The sequence below is a fragment of the Octopus bimaculoides genome, chromosome 23, assembly GCF_046866305.1.
Source record: "Octopus bimaculoides isolate indiv1 chromosome 23, ASM4686630v1, whole genome shotgun sequence".
NCBI lineage: Eukaryota > Metazoa > Mollusca > Cephalopoda > Octopoda > Octopodidae > Octopus > Octopus bimaculoides.
The window spans coordinates 33,728,330-33,753,246 of record NC_142950.1 but is presented as its reverse complement, the minus strand read 5'-3'; the positions used below and the strand labels follow the sequence as shown (position 1 = coordinate 33,753,246).

Genomic DNA, 24,917 nt, shown 5'->3' with positions numbered 1-24,917 from the left:
TTGCATTGAAATAGCAAACTAGCAGGTCTTATATATATATAAATGTATATAATATGAAATATGCACACAGGAAAATACAATAAAATATATTTATTCAACGATCTAAATTTTAATTCTATAGGATATATAATACTTTTTTTATAAAACCTGAAATGAAAATGATAAATTTCTTTGTTGCTTGTTTTTTTTTTTTCAGATATCATCCAGTTCTCCTATAAAAATGACAGCTGTTTCTAATTGGCAATTCCAACAAATGGTGAAGATTAGTTGAGAGGGAAGTGGGGAGTTTCATTAGCCAATGGTTCTTGTATAGTTAAGTAAAACAGTGAACATACTTATTATTATTATATTATTATTATTATTATCATCATCATCATATTTTCAAAATTGAAGCCATGCTGGTTTAACTGTTTTTTTAATGATTCATACCCTGAAGAATAAAGTTAACAAAAAACATAAAAAAAAAAACAAGAGAAAAATAAATATAAATTGGAAACAAGAAAAGAATTTTTAAAAATTAATTAAAAAGCAAATATATTATGAATTTGGCTATTGAGCTTTCTTCACCGTTCCATTAATGGTGCTTCCATTTTGGGAGCTTTTCTTTTTCGCATAGTTATTTGCTGTGTCTACATTAGGATTTCGTCTGCCTTTGATGTAAGCCTGGATGTAGAAGTTACTGAACAATATTATCATGAGAATCATGTAACATGTGAGTAGATACTTTCCCCAGCTTGGGAATTCACAATTCACTCGTATAGAATTTGCTGAGTGAACAAATGTTATACAGAACTGGATCTGGAAAGAAAAAATAAATGAAATTTAGAATATCAATTTAATTAGTAATAGAGGGGGGGGGGGTTCAGCAAGAATGGAAGATAACAACAGACAGGTTTTGGTCTTATTAGACTTCCTCAGCAAAGCATAATAGTAGTCTACGAATCACTAAGTATAAAATGATACCTTAAAGTGTACATTACTTTATACGTAGTGTCTCCTCGTTACTTCAACTACAGCAAAACGTATTTTCTGAGTTGTAATCTTGGTTAAGTGGAGGCTCAGTGGTTAGGGTGTCAGCGTCACGATCGTAAGATTGTGGTTTCGATTCCTGGATCGGGCGACGTGTTGTGTTCTTGAGCAAAACAGTTCATTTCACGTTTCTCCAATTAACTAAGCTGGCAAAAATCAGTAACGCTGCGATGGACTGATATCCCGTCCAGCTGGGGAACGCATATGCCATTGAAACCGGGCCCATGAGCCTGGCTAGGCTTTAAAAATGTGCATTTATATATTTTTTATTTATAATCTTAGCTAAACCATACCCCGAGTTCTCTCCCATACTTGCTGAAAAAATTACAAAAGCATTTTAAAACCAACAAAATCGTTTTCTTCATTGTATATTTTTTCTACTTTTTTTTTTCATACTAACCCTGCATTAAATATTTCAACAATGGTAATCTTCAAGTTTAGGGGGTAAAACAAATAAATAAAAATATTCAAGGGAAGTAACCAGTATTCTCCGTACTATGTTTATAGATAAATCACACACGTGATTTGATTGACGTTAACTGTTTATATATAAATCACACACGTGATTGAATATCAGTTTCTTATGAGAAATCGAAAATGCATCTTGGAAGACCGGCTGCACAACATCTTATTGTTGCTGAAAACGAAATTCTCAATCTCATCTTATCTATATGAATTTCAATGGCGGAATTCAATCCCAAAAGGAAAAAACATTTGTTTATTTTTTGGCTGCCATTTCTGAAGTGTATAATGTTGAGGAGGTGAATTTCTAGAACTGCATGCTGACCCTCACTCGGCGAGGTCGTGTTCATTGAAAATAGATATATTTTAATGAAATTTTCTACAGTGTAATATATTCAAACATCTGGAGCATAACTGTAGAACATTTCATTAATAAATATCTATTTTTAATGAACACGATCTCATTGAGATCAGCATGCAGACCTAGGAATTTATCTGTTGAATTTCATTATCATTTCTATCGACAAAGTTCTCTCCATGCACAATTGTTTCTTTTCTGACTGTTGTTTTTGACTCCGTTCCGTCGGGTACTTCTACAAACCATTTCATTTCCGTTTTGGAAAAATAAAAAAACATTTTAAACTTTTATAAGAAAAAATTCCGTCGCATGCTGTTTTATAAACAGCTAAAAGAAAACGGATAATAATGGTAAGTCGTTCAGTTATTTCCCTTGAATATTTTTATTTACTTTTTTTACCCCTAAACTTGAAGATTACCTTCAACACAATCTTTACTGCCTTTTCAAAAATTTTTATTGTACAGACGACGTCTGAATTTATTTAAATCCGTTATTTATTCTCTGAATAGTTCAACTCGTTTACCGTATTTTCTGATATACAAGTCGAATTTTTCAGACAAAAATTTGCTTTCAAAAATGTAGGTTAACTTCTACACCAACACGACTTTGGAGGACCACATATTCTGTGTAAAATTCAGCAGGAATTGGAAAGATTGTGACAACGTTTGAATGTTTACACCACATGCTTACATGACGTTGTACGCCAGACAATACGAATTTAATTACTCTAATCCTTTATTAAGTAATTGTTGTTGAGAAGGGCTGCAGCACATTAAGAATACGAAAGCTGTAGTAAATATTAAGACGTTCGAGGTTTAAACATATACTAAGGAATTTTAAATTCTGTTATTCTTTTTTTTTTTTTACTACCTCCAGCCATGCAAGAGCTCTGCCCTCAAAGAACATCACTGAATACACATTACTCAACCTTTTCTATCAGTAAATACTTTGGTATATATTTTATCGATTCCATAAAAAGTGGAAAAACGACGTACGAGTCAAGGGACACAACTCAGAATTAATTACCAATAATTATTATAACACTTTCTTTGGTCACCTAATACACACATGCGCGCGCGAGAACACACACACACACACACACGTACAATAACATGTATCGTTATTATGCAAAAGTGTCGTAAGTCCAAAACGTTGCTTTTTTTTCAGTAAACGAAAAAAAAAAAAAAATAGTTTCACCATTCCATAGCAAAACCGTTGTACTACACTTTGGCAATTTTCATGTCTTGGCATCTGAAGCAGCTGGAGATACAATAGTTTGTGCAAGTGAAGTGACATTACAATAGGTAATAACTATTCACTCACAATGTACACCAACAATCATTCTATCGTGTTAAGCAAGTTTCATTCAAGTCCATGCAGTAGTCTTTATACAGAGACAGTACAAGACTTCAAACTTTGAGCTGAGTTAGGAAGGAAATTTTAGCCAATGACTAAACTTGTCAGACAGTCAGCCCTCACTGGATCTACCTTACTAATACTGATGCTATAATATAAATCAACACACTGATTTATTAATTTTTTTTAGGGAGCCTTAGAACAACAGTATAATTAATTTGTTTTGTTAAGCCTTTTGTTACCAACATGTTTGTGATCACTCCTTGTCCTATGACACAAAGTCTCTGATGCAGTTCTACATTTAAGAGATGAGGAATTATGTACATTATTTACATTTGACAGATATTTGTCCTCATCTTGTTAACCACTATGCCATATGCCCACGGGCGTAGTGGTTAAGAGCTAGAAACATTTCTCATCATCAGAAAAAAAAAAAAATGAATAAACAGAACATCAACATAGTCTTACCAGTTGCATTTTTGTTATATACTTTTTCCACCAGAGCCTCTTTTTTAATGATGGTATAGCAGACAGGCCATAGTATGTATACATAACAACATGGATAAAACAGTTTAAACAAGCACCGAACCAAGCTGAAATAAAAGGAAAATAAAACAGAATTAGAACACATGAAGTATCGTTTGAATACAACATTTTTATTATCATAAAGCAACATGTTGGTGAAGCAATGGAGATATTTGTTTAGATACACACCGTAAAATAAATGGAACCTTAGTGTAACAATGAATCTTTCACTTGTTTAAATAACTAAACTACCCAAACCACTAAGCCATAATTAACCCTTTAGCATTTAAACTGGCCATATCCGGCCAAAATACACTCCCTGTTTTATTTTCAAACCAACCAGATCCAGCCTTTCTCAGCTACCCTACAATGTTATTCTAAGAATAAAACAATCACATCATTGAAATCCTAAAGCTATGGAATAATAATGCATGATTAATTTGAAACAATGTGAAAAAAAATAAGCATTACATTTGACAGAGTTGTCTAACGTCAAAAGATGATTATTAAAACAATATGATTAATGGTAATACTTACTCTGACCCCCAGGAATGAACATCATAACCCACCACCAAATATTCAGCATTGTGGCATGATGGAAGACATGCAGGAATGTAACTTGATCATTTTTTTTCCTTAATATCATTAACACTGTATCCATTAATTCAATAGCTTTTGAGAAATAGTACCACCAAAGAACTCGAGCAAGCTACAAAACAGACAAGAGAAAAGCATATTTTACACATTATCATATTTTTCATAGCTTTATTAAAGGTAAAAAAAGAAGAGCTTATAAACTATTTTCAGGGTCTAGAAACTGTATTCAGGACTTCCAAGATCAAGGAGGGAGTTAACTTCAGACCAGAAGCCTAGTCCAAATGCCTGAACAGTGTAGACTCTGCTAAAGACACTCATAAACTAAATGGTTCTGGTAGTGGTGATGATGACATTAAACTGGGCCACTTATAAGCACCATATTTGATAGTGTATAAGATGCACCTTTTCCCAAAAAATGTCTTAAAGAAAAAAAAAAAAATCATCTTAGGTCCAATATGCAAAGCTGGACCTGTATTATATGTTTTAACCCTTTAGTGTTTAAACTGGACACATCAAACCCAAATATTCTACCTTGTTTTATGGTCAAACTAGCTAGATTCGGCCTCACACCTACCCTACAATTTCATTCTGAAAATAAACAATTACATCATTGAAATCTTGAAGCTAAGATAATGCATGATTAAAATTGAAGGGCACACTGGATAATGAAGTCTTAGATCAGGTGTGGGCAACAGTTTTAGAGAAACAGGCCATATGAAACATGGCTCATCGTCAGAAGGACCACACTAATGAAAATACTCAAAGTAATTTTAATGAACGACATTTCCTTCATGAATTTGGGCATGCCATTCAGAAAGTCCCATGGGCTGCAGTCAGCCCACGACTGTCCTTGAAAGACGGATGGGATGCTCATGGGTGGAACATCTTTGGTTTTAAGTCTGATCAGTCATGACTGACCCAGTGCAGAAAGCCAATTATGTAATAATGAAGTAAGAATGGCGCCCAGATCAAGCAGACTCATGATCAAAAGCATTTCAGTCATGACCATCCCATTGATTGGAACATTTGTCATACTTTCTGGATATATGTGAATGAGAATAAGAAAGGCATCTTAGAATCTCATCAATCTTTTAATTAGTGTCAGAGGTGACAGAACGTTCTAAGAAGAGATCATTAATTATGATCTAATTACAAACTTGATTAAGTTCCAAATAAACATAATTATAACATAGTGGCTGTATGGGTAAGAAGCTTGCTTCTCAATCATGAGGTCTGGGGTTCAGTCCCAGTGCATGGCACCTTAGGCAAGTGTCTTCCACTATAACCCAGGGCTAACCAAAGCCATGTGAGTGGATTTGGTAGATGTGTGTGTGTGTGTGCATGTCTTTGTCCCACACCACCACTTGATAACCAATGTTGGTTTGTTTACACACCCATAATGTAGCAGTTTGGCAAGAGACTGATAAAATAAGTATGATAGCTATGAAAAAAAATAAGTACTGGTATTGACCTATTCAACTAAACCCTTCAAGGTGGTGTCCCAGTATGGTCGCAGTCCAATGATTAAGCCAAATATAAGGTAAAAAGGTTCCTTAAACTTTCAGTATGAGATAAAGCAGTGTACTTAGTTTTAGGAATATAAAACTTTTTTGCCCCGCTTGGATCAGTCAACTTTGCAGACAATTTAAGATTCTGGTCTTATTAAAACATTGAATGTTTCATATTAAAAATGAAACCCAACTGAAAGAGACGGTTACTCCCAATATTATTTTGCACAAGAGATTCAATTCTACAAGGAACCACAATCCATAACAGATAGAGTGGAAAAGGCTACAGCTAACATTTCAAGCAATAAAAGGTATTCTGAATAAATGAGGGGGGGGGGAGAAGATGATCACACTCTTTACAACATGGTTCTAAAGAAAGAGACTTTGTTAATAGTAATCAGACAAATTACTACCAAGCTAGTAATTAAATCTAAAATTAAATGTGTACTCTTAGAACACTCTAACCCATTTAGTCAGTAGTTAAATCTACATTATGTTCTCTTAGAGCATTCTATCCTATCTGATTGGTAATTAGACCTATACTTTTATTTAATTATTGTTGAAAAATATGAATTACAGTTCTTTTCTCTCAGACAAAAAGTCACCTCTGAAATGTTATAGTTCTCTTTTCACCTCACACAATACAAAATTGAATTCAAATTCTTGAACATCACTCTATAGTTTTTGCCAACCCAGACAACCAATTGTTTTTTTTTTTCTCCTTAGACTCTGTATATAACATTATAATTATGTCCGCTTAGAACACTCTAGCCTAACAAGTTTGTAATTAGATCTATAATTAATTATTTCCTCCTGTCTGTCAAGTCAGACAGACACTGACTAAAAACATTAATCAGATTCTGAAATGCCTTACTCGTTTCCGTCTGGAACATATCTGGAAAGAATGGCAAGAATTCCAGCAACACAGAATGGCAAGAATTCCAGCAACACAGAATGGCCGTGACTGAAAAACGCTTTTGATCATTGTCTAATCAATCAGGTTGGTGACACCACAACAACAACAAACCTAAACAAACAGTATAATTAAAAAACCATCTTGACAGGTCATTGATTGAAAATGATAATAAAAAATACTTACTCTCATTTCTTTAGGATTTTGAGCATTAGATTTTGTATATGGTGCACATATAACAGTGTATCCAAGGGCTTGTGTACTTAGGATAATCTGTAAGAAGATAGAGTGTAAAAAAAATAGTCAAATCAATTTAGTGGAATATAAATATACCAGTCAGTATTTCCAACAACAAGTCACTTAGCATCTTCAGCCATAACAGATTAAATATCTCCATACTTCCCAACAACTGGCCATTAAACTATTTCTAGTAACTAGCCACTTAAATATATCCTGCAACTAGCCATTTAGCTATCACCAGTATTTAGTTACTTCACACTACCTTGAGTCTCACCACTTAATATCTCTGCACCTCCAGCGTCTAGCAATTCATCTCATCTATCAGCTTTATAGCCCTTCGTCTCAAGCAACTGGCCACATAACATTTCCAACAACAGCCATTTAATACTTCCAGCATCTAACAACTTAAAACACCATTATCAACTAGCCATTTAACACTTTCACACTTTGAGCAACTGGCTACTTTAACACATCCAACATCTTCATCAGTCATGGGCAAACTGCAGCCCGTGGGACTTTCTAAATGGCGTGCCTAATTTCACAAGGAACACAACATTTACTAAAATGACCACCTGATGATGAGCCATATCTCACGTGGCCAAGTTCTCGTAAAAGGTTGATCCCATGCCTGATCTTGATCCAAAGTTCTCAAAGTAGTTGAAGCAGACCCTCCTCTAGGACTCAATAGAACTAGAAAGTAAAGTAAAGGTTACCTTCTCAAATCACGCTGACTCATAAGAGTCGGTTTCCCAGCTTCCATGGCATATGAATTCCCCACCTGGATGAGACACTGGTCTGTCAAAGGATTACTGATTTTCGCCAGCTGAGTGGACTGGGGCAACCATCTACCAAATCCACTCAAAAAGCTTTGGCAGGCCTAAGACTATTGCAGAAGACATGTGCCCAAGGTGTCAAATAGTGGGACTGAACCCAGAACCATGTGGTAAGGAAGTAAACTATGCCAATGCTAGTTATGTATTACAAAAACAATAAGATCAAAAGCCTCCTTATTAACAATACACCACAAACATGTTAAAGCACTCTAATGCTGTAGTTAATGCACACGAATGAAAACATATACACTAACAGGGACCATAATTGTCCAAAAATTGCTGATTGAGATTTTTCGGACAATTATGCTCCCTGTTAATGCATAGGTCTTCACTCATGTCCATTAACTACAACATTAGAGTGCTTTAGCTATTATCTCTAGCAATGTAGGCGTTTCCTAACACCCTAGTCACATTTAGTGACAATTATATATATATATATAAAATCAGTGACACACATACAAACATTAATGAGAATGCTTGAAACTTTCACATCCTTCAAAAACAAAAAAAGAAAATCTTTGGCATCAAGGTAGAGAAACTCATTTGTTATTTTCACCTGCAAAAAAGTGCAGCGAACCACTGAGCAGCCCTTTTGAACCTAACCATACTATCACTTACCTACTGCAACATAAAACCATATTAAATGACATTAATTATTTATCAGCAACCTTTTTACCTGACTTTTCATTCTCCATTGTTGGAATTCAGGTGGGGTTATGCAGCGTAAAGATTTGCATAATCTCACCTGAATGAGACATGAAAGGATTCCATTTACAAAAGACCTCATCTACGAATAAAGGCGTATAACATTGTGCAAGTCTTTATTAAAATGACAATAGTGAGCGCTTGCTGACATGTTTAATTCAAAACTTATGAGACTAACAATCAGAGCCAATAAAAGGGTCATTTCAAAGCAAATTTCGTTGTTCATTTTTATCAACCTGCACTTTATACACCAGAGGATGTAGTATGACTTTAAATATTCACAAGCCTAAACTGTGAATATATATATATATATATATATATATATATATCATGGTGTGTGTGTTTATTTTTAACTCTTCCAGTTTAGGGTTGTGAATATATAAAGTCATACTACATCCTCTGGTGTATAAAGTGCATGTTATGGCTATGCCCCGGAAGCAGTAGGGAGGTTGCCTCCTCTGTCAGTCATAAGATAAGTGCTTTATTGTGGCTAATAGTTGCTTTGACTCTTATTTCTAGCAATGCTGGTGCTAACTAGTACCCTCAGTCACTTTAGTGACATCCATAATTCTGCCTTTCAGTCGTAAATTGTGAATAAGCCACTTGTCTATCTATCTGTCTGTCTGTCTGTCTGTCTGTCTGTCTGCATGTATATCAAGTCAAGTGAAATCGTATTTGTGGCTGAGACCAATGTCATGCACTGGTACATAAAAATCACCCATTACACTCTTGGAGTGACTGGCATTAGGAAGGGCATCAAGCTGTAGAAACTATGCCAAATGAGATTGGAACCTGGTGCAGCTCTCCAGCTTACCAGTTTCAGTCAAACTGTCCAACCCATGCCAGCATGGAAAGCAGAAACTAAATGGTGATGATGATGACAATGATGCTGATCTTGTATGTACTGCTGCTACTAATCAGTTCAGAGCTCCACACCGATTACCATCATCTTGTCTGCTCCAAGTATAGTGGTGGTTTGGTTACTACTATACTTTGCAGCATTGTTGGTTGGTTGTGGTAAAAAGGGCAAATGCACAAAAAATTATGATAAACACAAGCTTATATAAAGAGGTGTTCAAAGATCTCCCCAGGGACATGGTGATGAAGATATGTGACAGGTTCTGGAGGTGTCTTGAGGTCATGGTTGAAGTTGGGGACATTGTGTTCCCCCCCCCCCTTCATGCAAACTGTCAAATTTAGCCCAAACTGATAACAGTTGAGCCATTATAGAAGTTTGTAGATAGCTGCCTGACCTGGAAGAAATAACAGCCAGATCTAATCTCCCTCAAAACACAATTATTTAAAAAAAAAAAGAAGCAGCAGAAAACATCAATAGAGTTATGTAGCTGTAGATGAGAGATACACTGTATGAAAAAAGATGGGATGATTATGGCAACAACATGGTTGATCAGTAAGTCTGCTCAAATATGGTTGAACTGGAACTAAGCAACACCAACATCATCATAAACGTCTCCTGCAGCCATTACCATTCCTTCCACAAGTTTCATTAACATATAGATTGATTCAAGAATGATATTTTCTGAAAAACAAACGGTTTGCTAAATGCCTATTTAAAAACAACCAGCTTGCTTCAGTTGTATCAGTCGTCAGATACAAGAGTAATTAATAATTAATTCCAATGGTAGAAAACAATGTTGGCAGGTATTATTATTATTATTACTACCATTAAGTCAAAGGCAACGAGCAGGCAAACTCATTAGCACACTCCTTAGTGGCATACTGTCTGTCCTTACGTTCCGAGTTCAAATTTCCACCAAGGTTGATTTTGCCTTTCATCTTTTCTGGGTCAATAATATAAGTAGCAATTAAACACTGGGGGTCGATGTAGCTGACTTACGACTCTTTGAGCCAAAATTTGAAACCATTACTACTGCTAAGTCAGTGAGCTGGCAGAGTCATTATCACACCAGGCAAAATGCAAAGCAGCATTTCATGCCTTTACATTCTGAGTTCAAATTCAGCTGAGGACAAGTTTACTTTTCATCCTTTCACTAAGGTTTGTGTACATCTACATGACTTAGCAGTTTGGCAAAAAGAAACCAATAGCATATGTACCAGGCTTTTAAAAAAATTAAGTACTGGAGTTGATTTGTTTGGCTAAACCCTTCAAGGAAATGCCCCACCATGGATACAGGGGAAACAAGTAAAAGATTTTTAAAATTATCTTTCCTTCAAAACGCCCCCCCCCCCCCCACGGTAGCTGAACTAACCTGTTTGAAAGTGTTCTGATTTATATTCATGAGACTTGCATTCTAGTAAATACGAATGCCATCTTTTAGTTTGCAAAAGATTCTCTTTTCATTAGCAAGCTTTTCAAAACAAACAACGAAGAAGTAGAACTAGCAATGGCATCACCACGTGGGAGCTCTGACATAATGAAAGCAACCAATTCAGGTCCAGCCATCTTTAAAAAAAACGGACGCATAATCTAAGATATTCCATAGTACACAATATTACAGGAAAACACCTTGGTGTCTGTATGTGGTGGTCTACTCAGATAATAAAGTCACTGAAGCAGAAGACAATCTTTTTCTCCTGACCACACAAGTCCCATGCTCAAAATACACAGTCCCTATATAACCCTAACCCTTACAACAGACAGACTTGGCAATGTTGTGACTCACACAAATCAAGCGTACCAGTTGAACTTTCAAACATCTACCTTGGCAACTTGTAATACTTGCTAAATGTCACAATTTTGATAGTCATGTTTCATTCGTAACAATGGCAATCATAATTGGCATGTCTTTGTACAAAACGAAAGCAAAAGGAAAAAAAAAAAAAAAAAAAAATTCAGTGATTGATGTCATTGAAACTAAAACAATGCTAAACAATAACTCATCATGTTTTTGATGCCAAGGAGGTGGGTAGGGTGGAAATGGCGGGGGCGGGGGCGGCGGTAGTCATAACATCTTACAAATATGAAACACTAAAAATATAACTGGAAAAAATGCTTACAAAAATGGATTACATGAAATAATAAAAAAAAAAGTATAATTGTAAACACACAACCACACACACACACACAAGATGGGCTTCTTTCGATTTCTGTCTACCAAATGCACTCACAAGGCTTTGGGTAGCCCAGGGCTATAGCAGAAGACACTTGCCCAAGGTGCCATACAGTGGGACTGAACCCAGAATCATGCTATCCCTTAAAGGATAGCATTCATATTTTATAGTATTAGTACTAATTACCTGCAGTCACGGAACTTAGTTGAATTAGCCCATCATTTACTCCACAAAGGTTTTGTCGTCAATGTTGCACTTTCCCGTATTACCTATTCCAACATAACTGTAATATATATACAAACTATGCCATTTTAATCCCAAGCAACGTCGGGTATCTCTGCTAGTATATACACACATGACTATGTATATATGTGTGTGTGTATGTGTGCAGGTATCCCACCAGCACTTGACAACTAGTATTGGTATGTTTATGTCTCTGTAACTTAGTGGTTCCACAAAAGAGACTGATAAGGTACCAGGTTTAAAAAAAAACAGTACAGGGAATCAGTTTGTTCGACTGAACCCTTCAAGGTGGTGCACCAGCATGGCCACAGTCCAATGAGTGAAAGAAATAAAATAAAAAAAATAAAAAGATAACTAACAGATAATGCTAAAGTTTGTGGAATAAATTGTTAGAGAGGATCTGTAGCAATTATTTTTTCCCTTTCTTTTAATGGCTTAGAAACTGAAGGTCAGCAACCTATGACCTTTTTGTAAAGCTTCTGAGAGTTTGACGTGGGGGGGAAAAAGGGGGCAGAAATTATGACTCATGGATCGCTACAGCAGAAAAGTAGGAAATAATTTATCACTGTATGCTCAAGACTAGGGACCTAGTTTGAATATTCACAGCAGAGTGGACTCTGCTGAACATACAAAAGCTCCATGTATTGGCAGTGAACCAGATTCTTGGTAGATTTTTGATTACCATTCTAGAACTTATCCAGCTCAACCAATGGGCTTCAGTACAGTTCCCATATACCAAATTCTCCTCACAACACTTGGCTCTTCACAAAACTATGGTAAAAGACACTCTACCAAGGTGTCATTGCTATATGGTGAGATTGAACCTGGGACCATGTGATTGCAAAGTGAACTTAACCACACAGCCGCAGCTGCACCCAATGCTCTGCCACTGTTTTTGTAGATAAGAGGATTTTCCTTTTAAGAAAGCGCTCTCGTTAGCAGTTCAACACCATTTATGGATATTTTAAATAGCATCGGCTTTGAAAATGATGGCTTAATTGAAAAGAAAGAAAATAACAACAACAAAAAAATCAAACTCAGCATGCTGAAATATTCAATGAATACAATAGTTCAATAATAATAATAATAATAATAGTAATAATACTCACTTCAACAAACATATAGATAGAGAGTACAACCATTGCAAGATTATACAGAACCATGAAAATACGTATATCAAAAGGTTTTCGATTTTTCATATATTTTGGTCCATAAATAACAAAGAGAATGTACATTGCTGTTAGAATCCATACTTTCAAGGGACTGCTTTCTAAGAAGAACCAGTCTTTTGTCCTTGGATCTGGATATAAAAAAAGGAAAAACAAAACAAAACAAAATTTCATGAGAGAAAAAGAGAAAAAAAAGTTCATCTTTAGTTGTTTATAATCTTCACTTTAGTGCAAGATAACATAAGAAGATATCGAAAACAATGCAAGGTAAACAATGTATTATAAAATAAGTCAATAATATTTGATTGATTCTCAGCAAAAAGATAACATCAGTTAATAACATTAAGATGAATTCAAAGTATTATTATATATCGTACAAAACACATCCATTAGAATGCTTTCCCTGCTTTCACCTAAAATTAGCATCAATGAGGAAGACTTAAACATCTATGCAAAAGATTTGTAAGATAATTTTTTTTTAGGATTCCAATTAGAATGACCTATTAATGGTCTATTGGGGGAATTATTAGCTTCATCATTAGCTGGCTGCAAGGGATTAAATGGCTATTTTAAGAAATATAGCTGAAAGAAAAGATATATTAGGTATATTTATAATGGCAGTATTACACCTTATTTCAATAAGCTGGTTCTTATCTTCTGCTTGGATTCTGTTTGAGTTGTAAGAGGAAAACTTTTAAGCTTTACTTTGCTTCCAGATTTGGCCCAGATATATTTATCTGAGTGTGGTTGCTTGAAAGTGCTATCACAGCTCAAACTAATAAATCTGGAAACCAAATAGCAAACTAATAAATTATTGCTTATGTAGGTTCACTCCAGCGCCACAACTGTTGCTAGTCAGCATTATTGCCATCAGAACCACAACAGCTATAAGCTAATAAGAGGAACTTCTATGTTGTCTCTGTTGATCTGATAGAAGTAGCAGCAAAACTTCACTCAAATTAAATCCTGTAATTTAAGGCATGGCTGTGTGGTTTGAGAAGCTTGCTTCCTAACTATGTGGTCTTTGGTTCAATCCCACTGCACAACACCTTGGGCAAGTATCTTCTACAACCAAAAGTCTTATGGGTGGATGAAGGTTGAAGGAAGTCCATTAAGTGTATCTGTGTGTTTATGATTTTTTTCCTCCACTACTGCTGTACAACTGGTGATGGTTTGTTTACATCCCCATAACTAATTTACAGAGATGTAAACAAGTACCAGGCTTTAAGAAAATAATAAATACTGAGGCCGGTTTGCTTGACTATCCTTCAATGAAGTGCTCCATCTTGGCCATAGTCCAATGAGTAAAACAAGTAGAAGATGAAAGCAAAGATGGAAAGATACATTGGATGATGTCGTCCAGGGTCAGTTAAATAAAATTTATGACAAGCATGTGAACAGGACATGCTGCAAATTTTCCAACAAAATAGTAAAAATGTGATGAATTTTGACAAAAGAAAAAAACAAAACAAAAACGTTTTCCTTGCACTACTGCACTGTGAGGTTACAAAAACAGCTTACCAAAACTAAAATACATGTATACTTATAAGTGACACTATAATAACAGGATTATTAAGGAAATTAAAAGAGAGCTGGAGGCAGGTTTAAAATCATTGTCCTAGACTCACAGTGCTTGAAAAACAAAAACTAGGACAATCATGACTAGACTGTCTTTGATAATATATCCGCTCAGTCATGGCTGAATCTTTAGCCTTTAACCTTTTTGATACCAACCCGGCTGAAACCGACTCTGGCTCTGTAGTACAAATGTCTAGTTTTCAAAAGTTCTGAATTAAAATCTTCCACCAAACCTTAGTCACAATTTATGTTCCTAACACTAGCTGAAAGATAACTAAGTTATTTTACTAAATTCTTTAAATTTGATTTGATTCCATGCTGCAAACCATTTCGCAGGCCTCCAACTGAAACTCATCTCTTTCAGGTTGTAGATTATTGAGTGAAGAGATACAGGAAGTCCAAAATCTCTATCGGAAGTTAGGCTGCTATTGGCCAAGGCAGGTCACATGGTGTTGTCAGAGAATATAAGTTGCTCAGTGACACCAGTTTATTTAGAAAGACGAATTTCTTTGACCATGTAGCTGGACAGAGCATCTCAACAGAAATATGGTAACAAAGGGGTTAAACTGGCGAAGTACAGAGCAAGTATCCTACCTGTCTTATGTTCAAACCAACCAGATCTGGCCTTTCATATACACACACACACACATGCATATACAAGATCTGTTCAAAAAGTATTGAAACTAGTGCTATATATAAAAAACCTACAATACATATCAATTTGGCATTTAATCTCCTTCAAAGGAGTTCCTTTCCAAAGCAACACATTTTATCCACTGTCATTTCCAGCGATGGAAACATTCCTGGAACTCCTTTTTTGGGGATAGCTAGCAACTGCCTCATCACATTCTCTTAGGTTTCTCCAACATCTTGAAATCTTGTTGGGGGTTTTCTATTGCAAAGACCGAGTCATGATTTCAGGATCTTAGCCATAGACCCATGGTTCATTGTCCGTCGGGACCATTTTCAAAAAGTTTTAATCAACCGCGACACAATCAAGATTCTGTACAGCTGAAACCCAATTTTCGTTTTGAAACGACCACACTCTACACACTCTACTTTCAAGCACTACTATAAACAACAGAAGTGAATGAGAATGGTATAACTTAGTGTGCATGTGAGACAGAATTCAAGGTCAGTCTGTGCCAAGCAGTTTCACTCTGTGTACTTTAATTTCCAAGCAATGCTATAAATAATGAAAGCAAGAACATTAAACTTAGTGCACATACACAACAGTGTTCAATCTGTACCAAGTGGCTTCACTCTGAATACTTCAGCTCCATTACCATAGCAACAGTCCTGACACTTTTTGATCAGACCTGGTGTGTATGTGTACACACACACACCACCATCATCATTATCATCTTCGTGTTCACTTTTCCATGCTTGCATGGAACAGACAAAACTTGTGGTGGTGGTGACGATGATGACAATAACAACAATGGTAGTGGTGGTGGTGATGACGACCTAACTGTTAACTTTTAGAATGATATTGTAGGGTAGGTGTGAGGGGCCGGAGCTAGCCTGTTTGAACATAAAACAGGTAGAATATTTTGGCCAGTTTAAATGCGAAGGGATTAATCTCGGTATTGATGATGTTATTGTTGCTATTGATGTGCAATCTTTATTTTAATGTTGCTGATGTTGACCTCGTTAAGTCGTCAGGCTTTCCTATTGACAGCTCTCATTTATAGAATATTTCCCCTAAACCTTCAAACAATGAACAACTAAAAGGCTCAACACATTTCCACAGAAGATTCTAAACAAATGAATCCCTGAGCATGTAGCTGATTTTGCTTATTACATCCAGCGTGCAAATGTCACGACAAGAAGACAACACAGACACACATTCACATCTTGACAATGGCCATCCTTAATATACAAATAGATAGCACAGTTGCAGCTGCATTACCTTTGTTCATAGGTCTGCTTGATCAGAACGGATCTGGGGCTATACAGCAGCTCTTTGTTTTATGGATGAAAGTCATCTCTTAAAATTTACTGACAAATTGCAAGAGGCCCACAAGGGAAAAAAGCAACAAGTAGATTACAATGAGATAACGAGTAGATGGAGATTGAATATAGATCAAAACTAAAATAAGTGTATGAGAGAGAGGGGGAAGAGGAGAAGGAAAAGAGAGAGAAAGGAGATATATAAGAGAGACATAGAGATGCATGGCTGTGTAATTAAGAGGCTTGTTTTGCAACCATGTGGTTTTGATGTTTGACTGTTTGCACTAAATATTTACACTATGTACTGTATCAAAAATACAGTAGTGGCTATTCATATTTTGATGTGTTTACAAATATTTTTGCTTATATATTGTTACACTGCTTCTTTACTTCAATCATTTGAATGAATAATCAACACATCCTAGATTTCTTCACATTTTCCTTTTTTTTTTTCTTTCTTTTTCCTTCCCCACCTCCCACCTGAAAGAAATCAAACTTTTATGACTCTTGGCTCATTAACTTACCTGCAGTTGTATCAGAAGTATAATCAATTTTCTGTAATAGAGCCTGCACAACATCCGCCATTTCTGAAACATAAAGGAAGACAAATATACATTAGCACACTACATAATAACAATCCAAATATGGAAATAGGTTGTTCACTGAGAGGAAATTTAACACTTTTTGATAACAAACAGCCTGAGATATCCCTCATTTTGAAATGTTCAAATTTAAAATAAAACCTTCCATTATAATTTTATGTGACAGAACCTTTTATTTAAGTTACAAATTCTTAATCATTTTGAAAATTAATTGAAACATATAAACAGTGAATTTCATAAGGAATATGGTGACAAAAGGGTTTTTAAAAATTTTAATATGTATTTTTCAGGATTAATCCATTTATCTTGTGGCTATTAAAGAATAACCAACTCTATCAGAAAAATATATACGAAAATAGAAATTAAAACCAATTAATTATTTTGGAAATTATGTAATATTGGAGCTGTTGAGAAGAGAAAGAAAGAAAAAGAGCCGTTTTCAGTTATAATGATTTATAACTATGAGTTGTGGGTTTTAAATATTGCTTAGGTTGACTTGGGGTTTAATCTAGCATGGATTGACAAAAATAAATGCCAGATGAAATAAAAACAACAAAAGGAAAAGCAACTTGATTGACTGTTCATTTTATTCTCAGCTGAGCCCTAATTTTATGAAAGACATTCCAGCCAGGACCACCTCATCTTTTGTATATGTTTGTATGTGAACTACTACATTGTCCAATATGCTTTTTTTTTTTTTTTTTAGACAATACAGTGTTGTCTGAGGGGATTTTGCTGCAATTTCTTGTAGGTTAACTGTTATTTATTTTTAGAATGACATTGTAGGGCACATGTGAGAGGCTGGATCTGGCCAGTCTGAACACAAAACAGGTAGAATATTTGGGCTGGCTAAATGCTAAAAGAGTCAACTGTTGCCCGGGCCAACTTTGCCTTTCATTCTTACACGATCAATATGATATATAATGGAGAATTGATGCAATCAACTATGTCCCAGTATGGCCACAGTTCACAGACTAAAACTGGTACAAAAATAAAAGAATATAATATATATATATATATATATATATATAGGACAGACAGTTCACAAAAAATTACATGAGCAACAAAACAAAAACAAAAAAATGTTTAGAAAAGAGAGGGAAATAGAATAAAGCAAGACTGATAGTCAATAGCTGTGAAATATCACCAGTCCTGCATGTATGGATTGTTTTTGGGTTGTTTTTTTTTTGTAACTTTGAAGTTGCTTGTCCAGTCTACATGAAACAGACACATTAGCATTATATCTGAAAACTATAAATTCAAATGAAGGATTGTCAACATGAATGTAAGGCATACTAGAAATAGCAGCCAAATAACAAAAAATATATATATTTATAAAGAAGGAAGGATATATTGAATAATGTACTATAGGTATAGATGTGGCTGTGTGGTAAGAAGCTTGCTTCACAACCACATAGTTCCAGGCGGAGTCCCACTGTGTGGCATCTTGGGCAAGTGTCTTCTACTATAGCCCTGGGCACACCAAAGCCTTGTTGCAGGATTTGGTAGAAAGCTGAAAAACAATCCCAGTGTGTGTGAGTGTGTCTTGACATTGTGTGGCAGCTGTAAATAAGGGTAATTTCATTAGTACAAGTGATACATTAGTATGTGATACAAGTTTATTAATATTGTACTGTGCAAAGTAGAGTGAAACAGGGCTTCCGAGTAAACTAGTCAGACAGCTGTGGAAATTTGCAGTTCCTGCTCATAGATTAGAATGGATTATAAGAGGTTCTGAACCATCAGCATCCAGAAAGTCAGTGTTGTACCTGAAATGGCTTTGGGTAGAGTTGATAACAACCATGTTGAACTATGTTTAGTTGAGCCAATGAGCAAACTTATATCTGTTTCTCAACCATTTTTTTTACCTAAAGACCCCTTTGACTCCTGTTTTACTTTTGACTCATCAGAGCCATTCATGTTTTAAAAATCTCATTTGGTTTCCATAATTGAATATTATTAGAAATTGTATTTATAAAAAATTCACTCTTTACTCTTTTACTTGTTTCAGTCATTTGACTGTGGCCATGCTGGAGCACCGCCTTTAGTCGAGCAAATCGACCCCAGGACTTATTCTTTGGAAGCTTAGTACTTATTCTATCAGTCTCTTTTGCCGAACCGCTAAGTTACGGGGACGTAAACACACCAGCATCGGTTGTCGAGCGATGTTGGGGGGACAAACACAGACACACAAACACATACATACATATATATATATATATACATATAAACGACGGGCTTCTTTCAGTGTCTGTCTACCAAATCCACTCACAAGGCTTTGGTCGGCCCGAGGCTATAGCAGAAGACACTTGCCCAAGGTGTCACACAGTGGGACTGAACCCAGAACCATGTGGTTGGTAAGCAAGTTACTTACCACAGAGCCACTCCTTCTTGTTAAAGAATTTTTGTGTATTGTGGAAGTTTAACCAACTTATTGCACATAAATTTTAGCAACTAAATCTTATATGGACCCCGGACGAGAACCGCTGTTCTATATCATGGGGTGGGGAACACCTTGCTCTTGGGAGAGATTTTACTACCTACATTCAGATTTGAAACTTAAAACCCAATGACAAAGAATCAAAAATCTCAAAAGAAAAAAAAAATATTGCTTGAGCCTTCAGACCAAAACAGTAATTCAACCCTTTTGATAGCAACATGCCCCCAGGCTACATCTGGTTCTCAGATACAAAATTCCTATTTCAAAGTGATGTAAATTAAATTCTCTCACCAAAATCTTGTGTTAATTTATGTTCCAAACATTGGCTTAATAAACTTTCCATTATTTTCAAAATCAACTGAAAGGCAGCATATTTCAACAGAAATATGCATAGAAAAGGTTAATACAAGCTGCATATCTATGAATGTATAAAATAAAACATTCATTTTTTTCAGTACAGATGTACCCCGACAGGTTCATATGCACCTATATTTCATTCACCGTACTAAAGAGAGTCCTCATTCTTCTTGCATGTAGCTGCTTGGTCTGTTAGAAATAACAGCCAAAATCCCTTAAATTACGCCAATCCACTAACCCACTTACCTGAAATGTCTATCAACATGCATTAAGCTTATACTTGGAACATAAACCAACACAAAATTCTCCAGTCTCGGGCAGATTGGTTGTTGTTGGCACTCCGTCGCTTACGACGTCGAGGGTTCCAGTTGATCCGATCAACGGAACAGCCTGCTCGTGAAATTAACGTGCAAGTGGCTGAGCACTCCACAGACACGTGTACCCTTAACGTAGTTCTCGGGGATATTCAGCGTGACACAGTGTGACAAGGTTGACTGACCCCTTTGAATTACAGGCACAACAGAAACAGGAAGTAAGAGTGAGAGAAAGTTGTGGAAGAGTACAGCAGGGTTCGCCACCATCCCCTGCCGGAGCCTCGTGGAGCTTTTTTAGGTGTTTTCGCTCAATAAACACTCACAACACCCGGTCTGGGAATTGAAACCGCGAGTCCGGTGCCCTGACCACTGGGCCATTGCGCCTCCCGGCAGGCAGATTGGTACCGAAGAGGTTAAGTTCAAAACAGTAATTTTATATAACTTGAATCCCTATCGAAATTAGAAATTCAGTGTTTTACTCAGCACAGATACACCCAACAGGTTCAAATCTTCATATACACTTGAAATCTGCCTCTGGTTAAAAAAAAAAAAAAAAAAACTCCCCGTGCCTGAGAGGCAGGTTTCTTTATTGGATCCTATATCTTATACTGTGTTGTCTCATGTGACATTAGTCCTCTCAGGTTTCTCCTTCTAACCTCATTTTTTTTAAAATTTTAGGATTACATTAACTAATGTACCTTTTCTCGTTTTCAAGACGATGGAGGAGTAGTTTGAGGGAGATTTGGAGCTATTTCTAGCATGTTGGGCGATCACATGTTGGCATCTGTGTTGACTTGAGGTGCATAGTAGTTTTTGTAAGCAGTACTTAGGACTATACTATCTAGATGAGGTATGGTTCAAGGGAGATTTGACTGCTATTTCTAGCATACTGTGACCAAATAGTGGCATTTTTGTAGAATTGTGGAGTATAGTATAGGTACGTAGGACTATATTATCTGTGTCTTTCCAGTCATTTAGTATATTTACAACTATGTTATCCAAAGTGTCCTTTCCTCGTTTTTGTTTTTTGTCCCCCACCCCCCCAAAAAAAAATTTGAAGGTGCGTGGCCAAGTGGTCAGGTCGTTTAACCCACGATCACAAGACCATGGTTTCATTTTCCATGATTGGATGTTGCATGATGTTCTTGAGCAAAACATTTCATTTTTATGTTGCTCCAGTCCATGCAGCTGTAAACGAGCAACCCTGCAATGGACAGGAATCCCATCCAGGTTGAAATGTGCTCTTGGTCAGCTATACACCATGGAAACCTGATATCTAACTCTGTGAGTTCTAGGGCATGCAACAGTACTTACTTTTACTAAGGACAATAAAGTATAATTTGAAGGAGATTTAGCTGTTATTTCTAAAAAGCGCTGCTGGCTAGCAAAATTTTAATTTTTTAAAAGACCTCATTTTTTAATTCTCCAGAAAAAAAATCCAGTCTTCAAATAAGTCTTCCAGTCATGAGAAAAGTTATGCAATTAGATTCTAATCAATATATTGATTTCTGCCTAAATCAATTTACAACATAATTTCTACTTCTATGAAGACAGTTGATTGGTAGACAGATATTAATAGATACCAGGAAAGAAAGGCGACTACTTTATACAAGAAAGGTTTACAATACCTTCATAGCAACTACTTCCATGGATAAAGTTTACCAGTAGTAGTTGTTTTTTTTTTTTCCTTATCCTTTAGCATTTAAACTGGCCATATCCGGCAACCAGTATTATGTTCAAATCAGCCAGATCAGGCCTCTTACACCTACCCTGTAATGTCATTCTAGAAATAAACAATTACATCATCGAAACCTCAAAGCTACAGGCAATGCATGATTAATTCAAAACAATGTGAATGAATAAGCATTGCCTTTGATGAAGCAATCTGAGTTATAAAAGATAATCTTATAGACAGAAAGGGCACAGATTATGACTGTGTGATAAAGAGGTTTACTTCACAGCCACATGATTCTGGGTTCCATTCCACAGCACTTTGAGAAAGTGTCTTTTACCATTGTCTTGGGATAAACAAAGTATTTTTAGTGAAATCTAGAAGAGAGAAAATAAGTAGAAACCTATCTTATGTGCGTGTCAGAAATGGCAAATATATTGACACATCCAAGAGAAATACACTCTGAAAGAGGGAAACTGTCCTGAAGCTCACTGTGTGCATGGGCATGCGTGTGTATGTGGTGGGGTGTATAACACAATGCCTTGTCATCTGTTTAATAAGACCGGAGTATCTGTACCCGTTAGTCCTCAGTCTGACTTTAAATCGCATCAAATAGTGGGTTCCTGGTTCAGAAGGTCCAGGGCTTCAAGGAGTGTGCAACCATCTTTTAGCCACTATTGTTACAATAGTGACCCAAAGTAGTATCACCTGTCAAAAATTGATTATAAAAAAAAAAAAAAAAAAAAAAGACAAGCAAAGTTGACCTCAGAATTTGAACTCAGAACCAAAAGAAATGCCACCAAGCAATTTTTCTAGTATGCTAAAGATTCTGCCAGCTCACTGTTTTGCTTTGGCTTCTGATAATAATAAGAGAAAAACTACTCAATTTCAAACATGCTTCCCATTTCCTGTCAACTAAGGCCTTCCATGTCTTGATACTTTATATGTGCATGAAACATGTTTAACAATTTCATGTTCTCAACATATTTTCATAAATTGGATTAAGCTGCTAATGTTTTAATAGGAATCATATATCTTAAATGCATAAAGCTGTAAATATATTTACATTGAATATTTAATAAACACATATATTTAACCCTCTGCTTTGACCTCAGCGTCAATTTGCATAGCACGCTTAAACGTATCAAATATATACTTGTATTTATTAAACATACACTTGTAATTTGACAACTTATCCACAAATATGATGCCATACCTCTCTACCTCAGTTAATTAACTCTTAATCATCATCACCATCATTTTAATGTCTACTTTTCCATGATTAGCATGGGCTGGGTGGAATTTTGTTGTGACAAATTTTCTATAGCTGAATGCTCTTCCCGTTGCCAACCCTCACCTGTTTCCAAGTAAGGTAATATTTCTTCATAACCAGACATGTTTTCATGGAAGATTGGGAATGAAAGACACCACTTGCACGACAGTGAAACTCGCTTACAACAATCATGCAACATCAAGGCAAGGAGATGGTAACACACACACACACACACACACACACACACAACAGATTTATTTTGTTTCCATCTACCAAATACACTCATAAGTTTTTGGTTGGCCCAAGGTTATAGTAGAAGACACTTACCCAAGATATCATATAGAGGGACTGAAACCAAACATCTTATCACACAACCATGCTAGTTCATATAATATACTGTTGCCATTTGTTTGAGTTAAAAGCCGAATCTACAAATGATTCTGTTACAAAACAAAAATGAATGATGGAGGAAGGGGTTAGAATTATCTCCCTTATACTAGAGCATGGCTCACTTCCTTCAAATTGAATGTGAACAAAGTTAGTATGTTTCTTGTGAAATCGTGCATTTCAGGGACTGACTGACCAAAGCAGTCCTGTGTATATGCATTGCCAATGAATGTACTAACATGCAAATTAGTAAAAAAAATCAGTGCTGGCTGCCCATTACATTTTTCACAATTTGCTGTCACCCACACACACATTCTCTCTCTCTCTCTGTGTAAAAACTAGAAATGAACAGGTGAAATTATTCAAGGTGTTCTTGAGTCTGTGCCACCCAGGGAGGTTAAATGCATATATCAGGCCATATAGAAAGTTCTGTCTGATTTACAAGAATGAACATGTTGAAACAGATTTTTTTTTTTGTTGTTGTTCTAGGCTGTAAATACTAGTGGCATTCAGTGATTCATGATCATTTCATGAGTTCCTGCAGAGCAACAACCACATTTTAGTCCATTAATTTTCTATGTAAAGAACTTATCACGGAATCAAAGCAAAGTGCATATTTGTGATATACTTTACAACAGACACGGGTAACCTTTTTCAAGAAGCAGGCTGCACGAGGCATAACTCATCACCATCAGGTGTGCTCTGCTACTGAAAAATTTCAAGGTAATTTTTCATCAGGCATGCCATTCAGAAAGTCTTGCAGACTGCAGGTTGCACATGGTTGATTTACAAGTTTCATTGAGGTTCTAATGCAATTGAAGCAGGCAAGGATATTTATAAAGTTTTATAATGATCAAGATGTATTGAACGGAAGAACTTTGGAAAGGTGGATTGAAAAATTCAGACATGGCAATTTTAATATGCTTGAGGAACCTTATATCAGGTCATCCTTCCAAATTGGACAACAAAAGGTTAAAGGTAACACTTGTGAGGAATCATACTGTAACCATAAGAGAACTTTCCATTGAATTCAATGTTAAGATTATGACTGTCCATAATCATTTCAAGAAGCTAAGATAGGTTTCAAAGGAGGGAAAATGGGTTCCTCATACACTTTTAGTGGCAAATTTTCAATACTGTACCCTCTGGCATACATGTCAAATTTTTCAGGACAATATTCACAGCCAAAGATAGAAAAAACGAAAACAAAAAAAACTTGAAAATGGACATTTGATGATGACGATGAATACAATCTAAGCTGAACTATGGCTGCAAGAGACTGGATTACCAGTGCTGGAAAGCTTTTAAATATAGATCTGCTCGGTCAGGTTTGACCAAGAGAGTTAAACAACAACAAGTGGATATATGTT

General features: G+C 35.9%; 1 protein-coding gene across 2 annotated transcripts in view; it reads right to left on the bottom strand.

Annotated features, from left to right (window-relative positions):
• Window positions 1-75: 75 nt before the first annotated feature.
• LOC106879848 (very long chain fatty acid elongase 2) overlaps window positions 76-24,917 on the bottom strand; it is a 54,437-nt gene continuing 29,595 nt past the window's right edge. For both annotated transcript variants that reach the window (XM_014929563.3, XM_014929562.3), the window contains 6 exons: window positions 17,027-17,089; window positions 12,912-13,102; window positions 6,935-7,021; window positions 4,268-4,439; window positions 3,674-3,798; window positions 76-798 (listed from right to left, as the gene is read on the bottom strand). In XM_014929563.3, the coding sequence (XP_014785049.1) occupies window positions 550-798; window positions 3,674-3,798; window positions 4,268-4,439; window positions 6,935-7,021; window positions 12,912-13,102; window positions 17,027-17,087 (885 nt within the window). In that variant the 5' untranslated portion in view covers window positions 17,088-17,089 and the 3' untranslated portion in view covers window positions 76-549. The remainder of the gene's footprint in view (window positions 799-3,673; window positions 3,799-4,267; window positions 4,440-6,934; window positions 7,022-12,911; window positions 13,103-17,026; window positions 17,090-24,917) is intronic.